Source organism: Terrapene carolina, unplaced genomic scaffold (genome assembly GCF_002925995.2).
Source record: "Terrapene carolina triunguis isolate 2854851 unplaced genomic scaffold, T_m_triunguis-2.0 Scaffold96, whole genome shotgun sequence".
NCBI lineage: Eukaryota > Metazoa > Chordata > Testudines > Emydidae > Terrapene > Terrapene triunguis.
This window is the reverse complement of record NW_020664447.1, coordinates 69,812,766-69,830,541: the sequence shown is the minus strand read 5'-3', so window position 1 is coordinate 69,830,541 and position 17,776 is coordinate 69,812,766. Positions and strand designations below refer to the sequence as shown.

General features: G+C 37.8%; 1 protein-coding gene across 3 annotated transcripts in view; it reads right to left on the bottom strand.

Moving 5' to 3' along the window:
• Positions 1-360: 360 nt before the first annotated feature.
• TTC8 (tetratricopeptide repeat domain 8) overlaps positions 361-17,776 on the bottom strand; it is a 58,066-nt gene continuing 40,650 nt past the window's right edge. For all 3 annotated transcript variants that reach the window (XM_026651371.2, XM_026651373.2, XM_026651374.1), the window contains 7 exons: positions 16,075-16,162; positions 11,882-11,992; positions 9,469-9,608; positions 6,992-7,166; positions 5,699-5,821; positions 2,349-2,432; positions 361-963 (listed from right to left, as the gene is read on the bottom strand). In XM_026651371.2, the coding sequence (XP_026507156.1) occupies positions 847-963; positions 2,349-2,432; positions 5,699-5,821; positions 6,992-7,166; positions 9,469-9,608; positions 11,882-11,992; positions 16,075-16,162 (838 nt within the window). In that variant the 3' untranslated portion in view covers positions 361-846. The remainder of the gene's footprint in view (positions 964-2,348; positions 2,433-5,698; positions 5,822-6,991; positions 7,167-9,468; positions 9,609-11,881; positions 11,993-16,074; positions 16,163-17,776) is intronic.

Genomic DNA, 17,776 nt, shown 5'->3' with positions numbered 1-17,776 from the left:
GACTATGGACACCTACAGGGTTAGGGGGTTTGTGATGGCCAGTGGCACCTAAACGTTGGATTAGGTCCCTAAAGTAGCAATTAGGCACCTATGTCCTCCTTGTGAATCTGATACTCAAGCATCTGTCCTCTTAATATATTACTATAGACCTAATCCTTGGACTTTGTTCTGTTAGTGAGAGAGAAGCATGCACATTATGCTATTAATGCCAATTCTACTGGATTTCTCAAAATCCTTTCTTTCTTGAAAATAAGCATAAGAAAAACTGGAAGCAATAGTAATAATATAACAATGGAAACAAATCAAAATTTATTTTATATCAACAGAATATAAAGGAAAATATATAATGTTTTTGCTTCATATAACAAGAAATTTATTCATAAACTGTACTCATAAGAACTTAATACACAAACTAATCAGTAAGAATGTACAGTATCAAAAGCCATGCTTGAAAGACAGACATGAAACCTTTTTGCCTCAATGCTGCACTGTCAAAGAAGAACATTAAAAACTTGCCAAAAAGTCAGGAAAAAATCCTTTAAAATGCTTCCTGAATATTAAATGGAGAATTGTCTGACGCTATCAGAGTTGCAATATCTTATTCTTTACTCAGAAATAATTACAATGTATGTTCTAGCCACATGTAAAAAGTGAAATGTCTTGCCTATTATGTTACAAGTCAGTTCAGAATTTTTTAAACTTTCCCTGCTATCCAAACCAAACACAGGCCTTTTAATAAGGAGGGTTTGTTCCTATTTAATTCTCTGCTATTATTTTGTAAAATATATTTTATAGTATCTCTGTTGTAAAATCATTTGAGCTATTTTACATGACAGAAATATGACATCAAAGCATGGCGAAGTGCTGTTTTAACTGTTTGATGAGCTGTTGTGTATCAACATGACCTGGAAATGCTTCCTTTGACTTCTGAGCAGCTATATAACTCCTCTGGAGATCTCCAACCTGCAAGACATATACACAAACACTCTAGTCACAAACAGTGCACTATTTATTGCATGTACTCTGAGCAGCACACTTTCTGATGCTATGACACTTCCTCCACAAGTGTCCAAGTAAGCTGGTCCCAAGACTGAACAAATAAGTTTGATATAGGCCTAAAACCTCTAGTACAAGTGAGGGCTTTGAATAGAAAAGGACAAGGTGCTGCAGGAGACCTCTATGTAACCTGTGAACCATAGACCACAGCACTGTGATGACCTCATCAGAAAGACCTTCAGAGGGAGGATTTGAGAATAGGTGGGCTGGAGTCCTGGCTAGAAAGGCTGTCACTACTTATATACCAGGGTATTACATTGGGTGTAGGGGTTACATTAGCAGGCTGCATACAAAGCTGGTCTGCCCTAACTCCTGTAAAGTTCCCCTGTGCACAGCCTATGTAAATAGGCCACATGGAGAGACCAGGATACAGTCCTTCATCAGTAAGTATGGCAAATCATTTTTACACTTTAAATCTTGTGCTTTACAATGGAGAGGGTATGTTTAAGAATTTGTGGGTTATTCTCATTTTGATGTATGCACATAGCTCTTTCGTGTTAGTGGGCTACCCACATAGCATAGACTTGCATCTGAATCTTCTTCAAGGTGAAGGCAGAGGCAAAGAACAATTTGTACTTGCAAAACATTTCAAGACCTGTACACGCTACTCTTTTTATTACCAATGAGATTGTAATAGATAATGGGCATGAGTTTAAGAAAATTTTCTCAAGTTAGCTCGTCTTATCTACAGCACTTGATTCAAAACTAGTTTCCTACACATACTCTAACACGTCACACTTATTTTCAATATAGATCAGGATAGCTCTTCTGCATTTTTCTTTCAAACTAAGTGAACAAAAGATAAATTACCAGTTCAATAACTGAAGTGTCTCTCATGACATAAGTTAATAAAAAGCAAAAGTCAAAGGCATTAAAGTTGAAAAATATTATATTCCAGTATCCTGTAAAATTATGGCATAAACAATTTTAACATTCTTTTCCCTGTTAAGAAATCATAATAGGATGCTATTTTACTACTTAATATACAAAATGATCAAATAACTATACAGACCACAAATGAAGTGAAAATTCTATAGTTCAGTAAATTTAGCTATGTAGTAATTCCTTGGATTTGCATAAAGGTCTTCAAAGTAGACACTTTTATTCTCAAAAGAAATTTGATTGATGGTGTTTGAATTCCAATCCCTGTGCATTACAGTGTAGACATACATGTTTAATCTAAAGGGTAGACGCTTTGCATTTTTTCATTCATGTATCTGAAAACTTGTTACATGCAAACAAAAACTTGTTAAGCTTTCAGATGACAGAAAAAGAAGAAAACAGTACATTACCTGGTCAGAGAGTGCTGCAAAATTGAAATGGGGCTCATACATATGAGGTGCTAAAGATGAAGCAGTCTGCAGTAATGCTCTTGCCTACATAGATTAAAAACAAGACTATATTGAAACAGGTGAATGGGGGTGGGGAGAGAGAATGAGGAGAAAATGTGTTTTGTTCTGTGACGACATCATCTTGGATTGTCCCATAAATCTTAAAATACACATGAGCAATATTCACCATTATATAAAAGGCATAATTACAATTTAATAGCATTGAAATTAATGGGAATCTTGCCTGTGTTAACAAGGCAGAGTTGGAGCTTTAAATAGGCAATTTAGTACTAAATACCAAATAGAACATATTCCTCAAAAAAGGGGAAACTTTGAGAAACTGATCTAAATTTCCACTGGAGTTGGAGCTACTGTCTATTAAAACACTGCCTAATGCTCTGGAGTATTAAGTGTCCTTGAAAACCTAAAATCTGATCTCCTGAAAATGACATTTTTCAGGTTTAAGATGTCCCAGTGTGTATTGTTTTTATTGGGAGTTTTATGGTTTTCTTTTCACTTACTTTGCTATTAGCTCCCCTAAAATTCCAGAATCCTGAGCTAGATGAAATACAAATGAACATGTATCTGATATTATGCTATTCCCCCTGCATTTTCCCTAAAGCATTGTTCCAGTGAGCTGGCCAGGGAATGAAATTGACAAGAGTTCTGCTCTCTGCAGTGCTTGGAGAGCAGAATTCTCATCACTCGCTGTCCCCTGCAGGCTCACAAGAACAGATCCGACAGGAAGAGCTGAAAGATGGTGAGAGGTGCATGTAAACATCCATAATCTCAAATGATCCAGCATTCTGATTTGCTCAGCCTAAACAGCTGATGTTTTTCACACTTGTTTTTTTGGAGAGCTGATGATTTTAAAACCAACAAACCTGTAGTTGCATGAAAAGTTTGTGGGTGTGTGGATTTTTTGAGGTTGTCAGGTTTGAAAGTATTCCACTAAATATTGAACAAGCTGCCCAATAGCCATCAGGAGTCATCCTTTTAAGTGACAGGTTACTATAGTATTAAAGTAGTGAAAAATAACATGTGTGTACACATACATTATATATAAACTGAATTAATATACGGAAGATAAAAGTAATGCCATGAATGCAATACAAAAGTAAGTTCTTCTTGTGAATATTTTCCATTTTTTAATAGGAACTTTGTGGACATTTCAAATAAAATGTACTCTAACGATCATCTCCATAAAATAGGTTTTCTGCTACTTTGAAAAAAAGGCTATTAACATTAAGGTTTAGCACCCAAGTTGGGCTTTTGAGTATGCATTACAATACAGTCAAATTATGGAATAACTTGTTTCTCAAATACTGTCAATTTATTCTACCATCCTAGATAAATTTACTATATTTGAGTCTTTCATTTTTATACTTAAAATAATGTATTTTTCATAAAGGTCTTGAATATTTTTGAGCAATTTATCTCTGCTATTCATTTAAATTTTGTCAGCACACATACTGTACTTTTTTCTTTTCAATCATTGGATTAATTTTCTTTAGGTACAGTTCAGGGGATTAAACAGTTAAGTATCTAATAGCTGCAAACTTCCATAGGTTATGTATGTTAGCAAGTCTTCATTGTTATTCTTACACAAAGTATTAACTAAATTAATGGAAAATGTTTGGCCTGGATGTACAGTACTGCATGTTATACATAGGCATTAAATTGAAAAATGCCAATTTGAAAATTAAAGTTACAAGCAACTGAAAACAGGGGATTAGGCTGGAAATGCTTATCCAGCCTTAATTATAAGCAGTACCCACCTCTCTCAGTATAATTGGACTAAGGCTCCATCTGGGATATAAATTTATGTATGTTGAGTGAATGGGAAACAAAATAAAACTGAACTTCATCTGTCACAGCAAAGATCAGCATGAGGGTATGTTAAATGTTACCATGGTGATTGCTAGGATACTTGTATAAAGTTAGCTCTATAAATGACTTGCTGCTTTGGAACAGATTTTCATAAGTACTGTATATTCTTCTGGTGTGTGTATGTAATATATAAATCAACCAAACCAGTTTTGCTGTTCAAATGAAAAGATTCAGTTCTTACTGAGGGCCTGTTCTGATTGACTTTCCAACCAATGTAGGTTTGATTTTCATGTGATTTACGTGGAAAAAGTAGTAAAATGTGTTTGTTCTAACAGAGACAAGGTGGGTGAGGTAACTTTTTATTGGACCAACTTCTGTTGGTGAGAGAGACAAGCTTTCAAGTTTCTCAGACCTGAAGAAGAGCTCTGTGTAAGGTAATCAGTGTCACAGCTAAATACAAGGTAGAACAGATTAAACATAAGGCGTTAATACATTGCGAGACCATTCAAGATGAAGAGGGCAGTTAATGCCTCTGCAGTCATAGGACAAAGGAGGGTAAGTGTTACAAATTGTTGTAATATACAGATTATTCCAACATGCACATCATCTATATTTAGCTACACTTAGGGTGCATTGCAAAGAAAGCCTTACAGGAAGGCATTCTGTTCCTGTACAAAACTTGCTCCCATATGGTGTACTGCCTTTTTTCCTTATTATGAACACTCACTTATGTACAAAGTGGAAAAAAATGCTGCTATCCAGTTATGTTCAGGGTTCCCTTTGTGCCCAGGGTAGTGGCATATTCTTGTCTATTGTAATTTTTCTATATCATTTTCCAATGCCTTAGCATGGAATATTATTATTTATTTAAGCCAATGGTCACATTCTAATATGAATGCTTAACTCAGAAAAATCTCAAGGTAGCCTTTGTGATTACAATGCTTAAATAAATACTACTGGCTGTACATAATTTTAATGAGGCAATCTCTTCATCACCTCTTTGTAGAAGAAATCCCATGGCACCTGATAATGGACTCCTTTTTTTTTTTTTTTTTTTTTTCCTCACCTACCTCAGTCAAGCAATATATTCCAGCAGGGTGTTCAGCATATTGAGGCAATGACTACAGGATAATTTGTTTGCTCTAATTCAGGCCATAGCATTTTTATCCTCTTTTACTTCTGGGCTACCATTTTACCTTCAGAAAACCCTAGTTTGCCATAACTGTCAACAGCAGATGCTGTGAATTGCAAACATTGCTGGTCTTCAACCAGCCACTCGAGGGTTTATGAGGACATGAGTCTAGTGGTGCATGCTATGAAAATCCAGAGGCTACCTCAAAACATGCATCTGAGTTAAACTTTGCTGACAAGCAAGCCATCTGGCTGGTTTCTCACTCAACTGAAATTTCCTTGAAATCAAGATGCTAACCACAGGAGGTTCAAAGCAAGCATCTCACATAGCTTTAGAGTTTAGCACCAACCTGCTCAACATGACCCCTTCGTATCTCCAGCACAGCCAAGTTGTTATAAGCTTCTGCATGGTCATTATTATTGGCGAGGGTCAGCTTGAAACACTGGTAAGCCAAGTTCAGGTCACCTATTCCCTAAAAACATCAACAGAGTTTTTCACTCATCAAAAAGTTTGACAGTAAATTTCAGGTTGCTTAGTTGTCCTTTTTGTTTTAAAGGAATGTTTTTTTTTTTTTTTTTTTAATCTGGATGTACTGTTGTAAAATACAAATTTTGTTACTTTAAATAAAAACACACTGACAGAAACCCTACACACAATTCCAGTTTTTCTCAATTGCCTTTTGCCCCCCTCTCCTCATATGGGGGCTTCTTACTCTAGTACAAATATCAGAATCTCTGGTCTGAAACATTTGCTAATGTTTCAATTATATGATTTAAACTGATACAATGCATGGTCACCTTGACACTGCCAAACACTAAGAAATACATGCATCATAGCTTTTAAACTTCTGAGGGTGTCAAAATGTATGCATTAAGGGTCTTATCCTAATTCCAATAAAGTCAATGGAAGCATTCCCATTGACCTAAGGTAGAACACTGTTGAAAGCTAAATGGTGTATAGAAGTCTACTTCCAGGCAGGTAGTTAAAGAGAAATACAAACTAGGTTATGCATTAATGTGATATTCTCCTCCATATGAAAGGATTTTACAATGAACTCTATTAAAATTATAGAAAATTAACAAATTAGATAACTTGAATATCTTTACTGGACAATTACCACTTGTATTTCTGTTTTAAAAAGCAAGCTGTAACAGATGCACCTTCTCAGCCACAACACATGCTACTCTAGGGTCTAATTCTATTCTGATACTCTAATTCGATTGCCATAAAAATTGTTATCCAATAGCATGTAGCAACCCAGCACTTCCTGTCTAAGGGGAAGCAGCTGTAGGAGAAACTACTTTTGAATCTGGTATCTTAGTCTAATAGGTTTGCAACAGAACAAGTTCCACCAGGGTTCTGTCGGAGAGTCTTTCAGCCAGATGTGACAACATGCCAAACTGGAAGAATGAAAGGTATTCCTCTCCTGGGGTTTCTTCCTGTTCTGAACTGTTAGTAAACCCTCAACCCAACTAAATATGTGCTGTGCTTTATTCTGTACTATCAGACTTCCATACTGTAAATTTTTTCACAACAGGCCTTTGGGTCTATCATACCAATTCCTTTTGCTTCAGCATTATTGTTTTTTTTTTTTCATTCAGTAAACTCATATTTATTCAGAAAAACTTTAATTTTTTCATACCACAGCCACATGCCCCAAGTTGTACCAAACATCTGCTGCCTCCTCCTCATTTTCAGCCAAAGAAAGTGCACGTTCAAGGGAGGTCAGTGTCATATCATACTGCTGGGCAAAGAAGCAACAGAGGCCCAGATTGTTAAATAGCTGGCAGTTATAAACACCCATCTGCAGGAGACGTCTAATTCAAGAGAAAAATAATTTAACAGTTTTAGATGTATTGCAAGTATGAATTTCTTTCTAAATGGGAAATCTTCCCTCCATCCCAACAGGATTAGGCATGCCTAAGTACATTACATAACAATAATATGATCTGAAAGAAGTAAAATAATTTGAGTTCAAAGCAAATGTGAATTTTAAAAAGTAAAAACCGCAGTTAATCGTGGGCAATGACCATCCTGTTTGTCTCTGGCTTAGCCTTTCAAACACATTTTTGCCAATGGACACAGCACTGATTCTACACATAGAAATAGTCTATGCAAAATGCTGTGTGTGTAAATTGAAACTCTCACACTTTGGCTTGTCAGATGTGCCACTATATTTGATTTTAGTGTAACTCAGAGTTGGATATATCCCTCATCACCCAACCTTAAAGTTGTAACTTGTTGCTATCACTTTTTATAATCACTCTTTATACTTGTTATTTTGGCCCAACCCTGGGCTTTCAGCAAAAGTCAAATCAGATCTTATCTAACCTTTAATCCGATTTACATAGTAGCATATTACATGCTGCACATTAACTTTCAACAAACATTTGAAGTGTGTTTTATTAAATCAGAACTCTTTTATAAGATTTAGAGGGAAAAGTACACTTAAGACCAGATCTTAGAATGAATGTAGCTGCTTTGCACAGGAGCACAGGCAAATTCTGGACCTAAAGCCAGCATAGCCAATGACAGGAGGATCACCATAATGAAGGGAGATCTTCAGGTGGCATAGAACTAGCATAGATGCTGTAGTCCATAGAGCTAGCTTAGCCTTTTATTTTACTCAGAAGTAACACAAGGAATCCACAGGCCTGTATCATGTAAGACACCGGTTTAAGCAAGTTAGCAGAAGTATGGTAGGCCTGTGATATAGCATAGATAAAATGGCCCAATAGTTACTCTAGATTTTGGGAAACTGGGAACAGCTTGCTCAATAGAGCGAGTTGGTACATACCAGTACCAGGCAACTACAGGAACACTGAACTGGTACTGGGCTTGGATATTTTAGGACAGAATCATTGGCAGATGTCTAACTACAAACTTGCTTGAGCAATAGGTGACTATGTGATAATGAGTTAAATGACATTAATATGTTAACCTATAGGATAACTGCACCCCAATATTATGAGGGTGACAAAGTTAGATTTGGACATGGAAGGCTAAGCATCAGAATGAATATTTGTGATAGTGCCCAGGCCCTATAATAGGACAAGCCACTTCGTAATGGGGGCTAGCGTTCCATCATTGACCGTTCAGCTCTTCATTGTCTACCACCAATCTTTGGGCACTGAAGATCCGGGACCATCGGACTTATTTGGCATGCTGGAGGCAGGGCTGGTCCTTGGTCTCTCACCGCTAGGTCCCCAAGGAAGGGTGTAAGTATATGAGCATATGCAGGGAATGACACCAAAGATATCCCTAATACTGTATTACTCCATCTGTTTGTGTGATTTGGGGCTTTTCTGTCCTTACTAATTGGCTGTTATTTAAACAAGGCTTTGCTTTGCCCTCAGTATGAGTGTCTTTGCCATATATCCCAAGATTCCCTACAAGACATTCAACTTATCAGTTTTAATGCTTTGGGGGTGGGGGAGGCAGGCTTCAGGCGGATGCGGGGTCTAGGGCAGCCTGGGGAATTAGCAGGGGGTCTGGCACCAGCAGTAGCGAGCGACCTGGCCCCAGCCCGCCCATGTCCCTGTTCTGCCCCCTTTCCCCCAAGCCCTCACCCCGCCTCTTTCCGGCTTCCTCCCCCGAGCGATGCTGGGAGTCGGTGGAGTGTCTCAGTGCTGCCGGTGCCAGGCCCCCGCTAATCCCCCAGGCCACCCTGGACCTCACATCCCCCTGAAGAGCGGGCCCCCTCCCCCCCAAAGCGCAGTAAGTCCAAACATTGATGGAGCCAGGCCCATGTTCTTAAATATTGGTGGAACATGGGGCCCATAACTCGCTGCCTATGCTTAATCCTTCAAGGTGGTGTGTGCCTCCTGCAAAATGAAGTTGAAAATCAGGTCCTTTTGAGCCCCCTCTTCATTCATTAATCAGGTACTCAACCATTTTGATGCACTTTTATTTTAACAATCATCCTGCATATTAAGTGCTTAAGTGTAATTACCATATTATAGGTATAGAAGATATTAGAGTAGGTATGTTGGTGATACAGTAGGCAATATTTCTCCATTTGCTTAGACACCTTTGATTCCTACACCCTTGCATTTTCTTTGGCACTATCAATGTTACAAAAATATTTCTCTTCAATATTAATCTTACTTGCGCACACACCTGTAAAACCGCAAAGCTATCTCAGGTTGGTCTGAATAAAAGTGGTTACTGCCAATGCATGCAATGGCTTCCACATGAGTGTTATCTTGTTTTAAGACTTCTCTGTAGTATTCTGCAGCTAAGGAGATGTTATTCATTTCCTGCACATCAAAAATACAAAAACAAACGAACAAATATTTTGCAAACTGTAGTAATCTTGCTTTTTATCATTTTATTAAACTCTTATAAAGTGCCATAAACTTACACAGTGCTTTACAGGGCCTGGGGAAGGAGCTGGCAACCTAAGGGTATGCCTACACTGCAGCTGGGAGCGTGCTTTTCAGTGAAGGCAGACTGACATGCGTTGGCTTTTGCTTGAGCTAGTATGCTAAATTAAATGAGCACCAAGTATTACAATGAGCCTCTGAAAACTGGAATCATGGAATAATTTAGTAAGTTTGTTTCCAGTAGGAAGTGCCAATTAAAATGATCATATTGTATCTAAAAATACACCTGGATGTATGGTATTTGGATGGAGAAGTAGGATAGACTTTTTTGCTTCTTGTAACAACTAGACCTATGTCCCAGGTACTTTGAGGGGTTACTGTCACCAGAGAAACCGCCTCCTGTGGAAGATGCGCGAATGTACAAAATGTAGAGGTCATTCAAAAAGTGTTTTTATTTGTTTAGAGAGCAGTTTGTTCCTCTACCCTATTGCTCATAAAACATCCTACAGTGTATCAAACTATCGCCCTGAGCAATTTGACTGAAAAGAGTCAAATTAAAACCTGTTCTATCACACAATAAAACTGTAGCACATTAACTTATGCAAATTTACATTTCTCAAACAAGGAACCATACTAAATTTTAATAATAGTACGATCATTTAAAAACCTGGAGCAGATGGAAAGTGGCAGACCTTCTCTTTTTCTAATGCCTAAGGAGAAAGTGACAATGAAGGTGTTTGGTACATATGTCCCTCCAGGCATGTACAAAGAGAGCTGAATGGTTGTATGCGATGGTACAAATCTTTAATTAAGTTATAAATCTGTAGTTATGTGACACACCAAGGCCCATCAGTACAGAAACAAACATCTTTCTATAACAATGGTGCAGAGAAATATCTAATACAGTCTGCAGTACAAAAATTCATAAAAAGGCTGCATAATGTTAAGGAAAGTCTACAGAATAATATGCCACATTATTTAAACACCGCTTTCTTAAACTGCGTTTAAAGATTCAGATAGGAAGACCAGAAAAAGGATTGCAGATTTTTCTTTATAAAAAAATCCCAAAACATTTACCTTGAAAATGGGTATTAGACAAAAATGGATGGCTTCTTCTTTATACTTTGAAATAGATTTATTGCCATTTCAGTGTACAAGGCAAACTACAACAATATAAAACTCAGTACTTCTCTGTTTTTAATGGCAGCATTTTCTTTAATGCAAAATAAAAGCAACTACCTCTGATTATCAGCCTACAATGAAACCACTGTTCTATTTTAAAATATTAGTACCGTATATACTCATTCATTAGCCCGTTCATTTATAAGCCGACCCCCCCCAAGATGGTTAGGTAAAAATAGCAAAAACTGCATGACCCTTTCATAAGCCAATCCTATATTTCGGGGGTTGGCAAACTTTGGCTCCTGGCCCGTTAGGGTAAGCCACTAGTGGGCCTGGACGTTTTGTTTACCTGGAGCGCTCACAGGCACGGACCCCCATTGGCTGGGAACGGCGAACCGCGGCCACAGGGATCCGAGGGGCTCCATGCCTGCAGACGCTCCAAGTAAACAAAACGACAATGTAGTAGATACTCAATTCAATGATTCCATAGAGTTTAATATCATCAAATTTTGGTGTAGACCCGTTTATAAGCCAACCCCCACTCTTTGATGCATCACTTTTTTACCAAAAATATTTGGCTTATGAATGAGTATATACGGTAGTTACATTTAAAACAAATACCACCTAAGCTATGACACATTTCAACTTTACTAATTCACAATGACTTAATAGTACTAAGGAAGGCAACACTGATCTGTAGACTATCCTGCTGTTTAAATCTACTAACAGGCCGTTTGAGACACCAGCACTTTTCTTCTCTTTTAGATCAATGAAAAATGTATAAAGCCAATCATAGTACTAAATGGACAATCTGGAAATGCAACACTTGATTTAATGTGGATTTGTTTGTGTTTGAACAAGGAAAAGCATGGTCTGTTTGGTAATAGTTAACCAGCTGAACAAATAAGCCTGCAAGGCTGTCTTTATTTTGGTAGACTTTCTGTAACATTACCTGTTTTACATTAGTAATGCTGAAAAATAATGTGAATTTTTGATGACCTTACAAGCATATTGAACTTCTGGTCCCTTTTCCTGCATAAGAAAATAACCTTGTTTGCATTAGGGGTAGTGTAGTACATGCATACCTCATAGATTCTAGCAATCCCACAAAGAAGGGTCACTTCTCCAGGAAATCTATCTAATCCTTGCTTGAAAAGATGTAAAGCTGTCAAAGGCTGATCCAACCGAAAATACACCTGAGCAAAGAAAAAGTGTATATAAATGTCAAATATTGATATTCATGCTCAGACAGCTGTTTGACAAAAGAAGTGCTAGCAGCAAGAGAGAGAATCTTCTTTTGATGCAGAAGCCATTATCTCAAATAGTCATATGAGCATCAATGGGGAAAATCTTTGCAGTGATGCTAAAAATGTGACAGTCTTAATTATTTAAGTGCTAAAAACATGCCTGGAACTGTACAAGAACCACAGCAAGACATTTCCTGTCTCTATATTTATTACTTATAACATAGGTCCCTGGACCTATAATTCACAAAACTAACAAAAAAAAAAAGTCAGTGTGCACTGGGAGATTAAGATGATGTCACCTTAAATATTTTAAACATATTAATCTAAAAAATGATGATGGTCACATTTTGAGCCTCATGGAAGAAGTGAGTCTCAAGAGGAATTTGAATGAAGAAAGTGTATTTTAGAATTCATGGAAAGTCTTCTACTCTGGCCAAATGACAAAGTGGACAATGACATTTGCAAGCTTCCTCATATTGCTCTGCCAAAATGTCTCCAGTCATATTTAGACAAGTTGACCCCTTATAGGCAAAAGGGTAGTTCTGTCTGCGTGGCCTGTCAATCTTTAGTTTCTGTGTTGGTAATACCAGTATGGTGCTAATAGTGATGTGGAGACCTGTCCTGTAAGAACTACAGTATAACTGGAAAGAGACCATCAACTGATGTCACAAAGACCATTTAAGCAGCACTCCGATAGTATAACTTTCTGAGACTACTGGAATGAAGCACATCTGAATCCGTTACAGAGAAGGAAAAAAGCCATATTCTACGTGAATCACTCATGCCATTCAATTCCCCAAGCTGATTACTCATATGTCAGTAGAAAAGTGTTTCAGCTATATATACTTCAGAGTAAAGCAAGACACATTTAAAGTGCTCGTGCTAGTGGAATAACATAGTAAATAACGTTTGATTGTAATATATGAACAATGGAAAAATAGCTGCCATTGGTGTTGTTTAATATAATAAGTGACCCAAAGGAGTAAAGCATCAACATTACAAATTAAAGAAACCACCACAACTAGTAGCACAATACAGCTCTTCTGCTTTGGGGATCCATGCAGGGAATTCTGAATGCAAATGGTCAACTTATTATGGTCAAATCTTTAATTAATCTATAAACAGATATATAGTGCTTTGCACGCACACACAGCAGCATTCTTTGAAAAGTGACAATGGGGTAATTTTAATGATCTAATTGACAGCAAGTATTTCTCAAGTAAGGGACTGCAGTTTCAAACTGATCATGGTAAAATTAGAATTAGAACTGTAGGATCAGTGGAAAAAAATTGCCTGATATTTGCTAGTATCTCCTATATTAAGAAAAAAAAATTCCTTCCTGTGGAGAAGGAATAAAGAAGATTGAGGCTAGCTGCTGCTTTTTATTTTTTTCTTTTTTCTTTCTTCTGCTTGCTAGACCCTGACTGCACAAGTGACAGTATCAATTAAGCAGACATTTTAAGCAATGGGACATCAACAATCTATTCCTAGCACATTCCATCTGTGGATGTCACACTTGTGTTGTATCTAAAGCAGCCTTCAGAACATTCACTATACATTTCAGTTTATAATCTGTAGAGCAGCTTCAGATGGATTTAATATCTGCATTAAGCCTTAAACTTGAAAGAAATGTCTCCATTGTATCTGTCATGCTCATTTTCCTTTCTTTAATTAACATTTGAATTTATTTTACTATTTCTCATCAAGTGCTTTCTACAATCAAATCTCTCTCTCAAGAGCTTCAGCAGAGGATATAAAGATAAGAGACTACACGATAGTGGGTATAGCTTTTTAATTAGCAAGTGTTTGAGATGATCATATTACTCAATGTGGCAAACACGAATGACTTATGCAAGTCATCCTAAATAAGTGCAATAAACCCTTTAAACAAACCACACCTGCATGTACCCCATAACTTACACACCATTTTAGAACTGTTTCTGAGAGAGTCTTTAAAATAGTTTTTGATTATTTTGTATCCATCCACCTGTAAAGCTCAGCTTTCCTTATACTATAAGTAAAACTGCACAAGCCTGAGGGGCATAAAAATTAATTTTTAAAACCTCTAAAAATAGCTTTTCAAATGATAAGAATGCTATGACTTTTAAGTCTGACACATTGTGTCCTGGAGCTAACAGCAAGTGCTGAATGTTACCCCTTCTGGAGAGCTGGGAACCTCCTAGTTCTCTGGTGTAAAAGTCCCATTTCCAGCTCTCCAGTCGTGAAATAGTTTGACTCCTTGGAGTTCTTGACATGTACAAAACAATTCCCTATTTCTTATTCCCCTTCCCCATCTTCTGGCCTTAAACCAATGTTTCTCAAAGCGTGGAGGAGGAAGGTCTCAGGATTAGCCAGATTGATGTGCAAAAAACTGTTAGTTTTTCCACAAATCTCAACTTTCACTTTTTTTTTTTTTAAATTAAATCTCTACTTGTTATGGAGATTAAAATGTGACTAGGATGTAGCTGATACTGATGTCTGCCTGATTTTGCAGAGAGCCTGAAACAATACCTCTCTGATATGAACTGCTGCTAACCCAGATGCTAATTCATTACTCAAAGCACAGCGGAAGAATCATACTATAAAAAGAAATGCATGTGCTCTGAGTAATCACTTATTTTAGGGACGCCTTTCATAGCTGTATTGAAAAAGCAGGAGGGGAAATAGGTTTCCTTCTCTTGGGGGTGGTGTGTCAGCTTTCCAAAGTCTGCGGAAATGCTGCCTTACGTAACATCTTTAGTGCAATCAAGTGAATAACTGCAGCACATGTAGACGTATTTGAGTAGCTTCAATCTACCTATCTCAAATAACAATGGTAGTGAAGCCGTGGCAGCAGGGACTAGTCACTAGAATAGGCTTGCAAAGCCCATGCAGTCATGGCTTCATTGCTATTATTATTCAAGCTCCTAGATAAAAGATACCTTGAGGGCTTGTTTATATGGTCAGTTAGTGCAAAGCAAACCAGGGTATAAAGCTGTTGCATGCCACCTGGCCATGTGGACCCTGCTACCACGTACTAAAAGTTCTGTAGTGTGCTTTGACACAGTCTTTCTGCCCACAAACTGTGTGGACAAGCCCTTAAACTGCAAGTTTCCTGGAGCAGGCCTGTCTCTTCTTGAATGTCTGGAAAAATGTCTAGAACATCATGTGCACTACCATAAACAACAATGTTGGTGTTTGAGTGGTGATGATGGTTCTTCAAATGTTTTTGCATATCTTTATGATACAACTTTGTCAATTTCAAGATCTTTCTGACTGCTACCAATAAATTCCTCTTATTTTGATGTCAGTTGAAAAAACAGTTTTTAGATTCATCTAGTCACCCTTATTGGTTTATTTCATTGGTCTCCTAAGAAATCAGATAGCTACACATTAAATACAGCAACTCTGATCATTCCTCATCTGTATAGTTCTGATTGGGGTTTGTTGGCGGAGAGAACATAAAGCAGCAGAAGATGGTGTCTTCGAGACTTGCACACACCACAAAGAAATCCAGTACTTAAACTATGCTCTTGCTTTTGTAAAGAGTTCTGCTAATCACAAATTATCAAATCCCTGTAGAGGTCATAGTCTGAAGTACATGAATGCTTGAGCCTGAGGCAACAACAATCTAGTGAGTCTTCTGTTTTCAGTACTGACTTTTGTATTTCCCACACCATTCATCACTATTTTGATATTAAAGAACTGGAATAAGACAAGTTGTGGGGAAAAACGTACAGCCAAAAAAAGCTCATCAATAATCCTTTAAAATAAAACCTTATTCTCACAAAACTTTAAAATTTTATACAATGGAAGTCTGAAAAATAACTTGTTCTATTTGTGTCAGTTCTGCTGTTTAAGTTAATTGCATTCTGAAAAGATTGGTGTATTTTAATACATTTCTAAATGGATTTGAAAAGCTACACAATCTGAAAAATGTATCAAGTTGGATAGTCCCAGCTCGGCTGCCCCCTGGATTTTCATGTATAGATGAGAATTTCAAGTTATTCTAAAGCAGGCAGATTTAATTTGATTTGAGAATATCTACTTACTTTTGCTAAATACAGTATTGTATCTACCATGTCCTGCTGCTTGAGAGCTGATTTAAATTGTTTTTCTGCTTCACGGTACAATCCTAACCTAAGAGATAATAGATACATACAGAAAGTTCTTTATTCAACAATAATATAACTTGTTCAAACAAAGCACTATCCACTAAAAACAAATTAAAAATAACTCATTAAAGTGCCAAAGGTAACGTGGGGGTGGGTGGGGGTGTAAAAAATCATGCACGCGTATGCACCTGCTAAAAGAAAATCCAGGTTCAAAAGTTAGGAAATGCCAGAATTGCCTTTGTAACCTTAATTCAGCGCCCTTGTGCATTTGCACTGACAGTCTTTTGATCACATACTATTTTTTTCCACAACACTCCTGCCTCATTCAGTATGCAGGATGGATCTGCTCTGGGAGTAAATCAGGGTCGTGTATTGAAAGGAACCTGTCTTTAGGACCCCAGCGTCATTTATTCCAGAAGTTGGAATGTGTGTAGTGAATGAGCTGGGGACAGCAGGAAGAGAAAGAATGGTCTCATCATTAAGGCAGTCAAATGCTGCCTGGGGAAATGGGTTCTATCCCTCCCTCTGCCACAGAATCCCTATATAATACTAGGCAAGTCACTTAAACCAAACTTTTCAGAGGTGGTCACTATGTATTCCTGACTTTCTGGGTGCCTGCCTGCAGTCTCACTGGAGAAATGGTGAGCACTCACAACTGCAACAGAAGTCAACAGGTGATGAGCTCTGAACATATAAAGTACTGTATAATGAAATCTCAGGTCCTAGGTGTCTCAAACTGGGCACCCAAAATTTGTGGATCCTTTTGACTTTAATCTGTGTTTCAGTTCCCATCTGTAAAATGGGGATAATATCCTTCATCTCACAGTGTGCAGTGAAAATAAATCCATTAATGTTTGTGACGCACTCAGTCTGACTCAACAATTGGCAGTCAAACTTCTGACAAACTGGTGGTTAGAAATTTGAAATATAATTTTGGAACTTCCTTGGAAAAGTTCTGCAGCCAACAGATGTGATTAAGTCAGCCCACTTCTGTGGAAGGAGAACATGTTTAAAATTTGGCAAAATTAGAAGGGACTGGAAACAGGGTCTTATACTAGGAAGTTTTGAGCAACCTTAATAATAGCTGTTATCAACCCTGCATATAATTGTGACAAACACAAGGAGGAAGCTCCAGTGCTCAAAATATTGGAGCCTCGACATTATCTCAGATTGTGGGACAGGGTCTGCTCATTCTTTCATTAATATTCCCAAACTGTAGTCTTCCTTATTAATTAAATATATACTGTACTAGTTAGCCTCCTTATTTGAAAGATGAAACCATTTTATCTAAATTACGAGTCAAGCTCAAACCCTGCTTCACCAGAAAATGCCAATTTGTCTACACTTTCCAGAAATGGACTGGATCCACTGAACTTCTGGTGATACGTAGGCAGTGTTCTGGATGGAACCCTGCCTGCAATGCAGGCTTCAGGCCAGCTCACTTGGTGGGCTGCTGGGAACAACATGGCTTCCAGGTTTGATGGCTCCATGGGAGCTGCACCATATGGGCTATGTCGGAGCCAGGCGCCCAGGAGTTCACAGATTCCCTGCCATGGAATCAGGAGCCTGGAAGTGCCTCAGCTAGAGCAGGGCCTGCTTCCGTCTCTGCAGCAGGAACCCTGGGAGTCCAAGCTCCAAT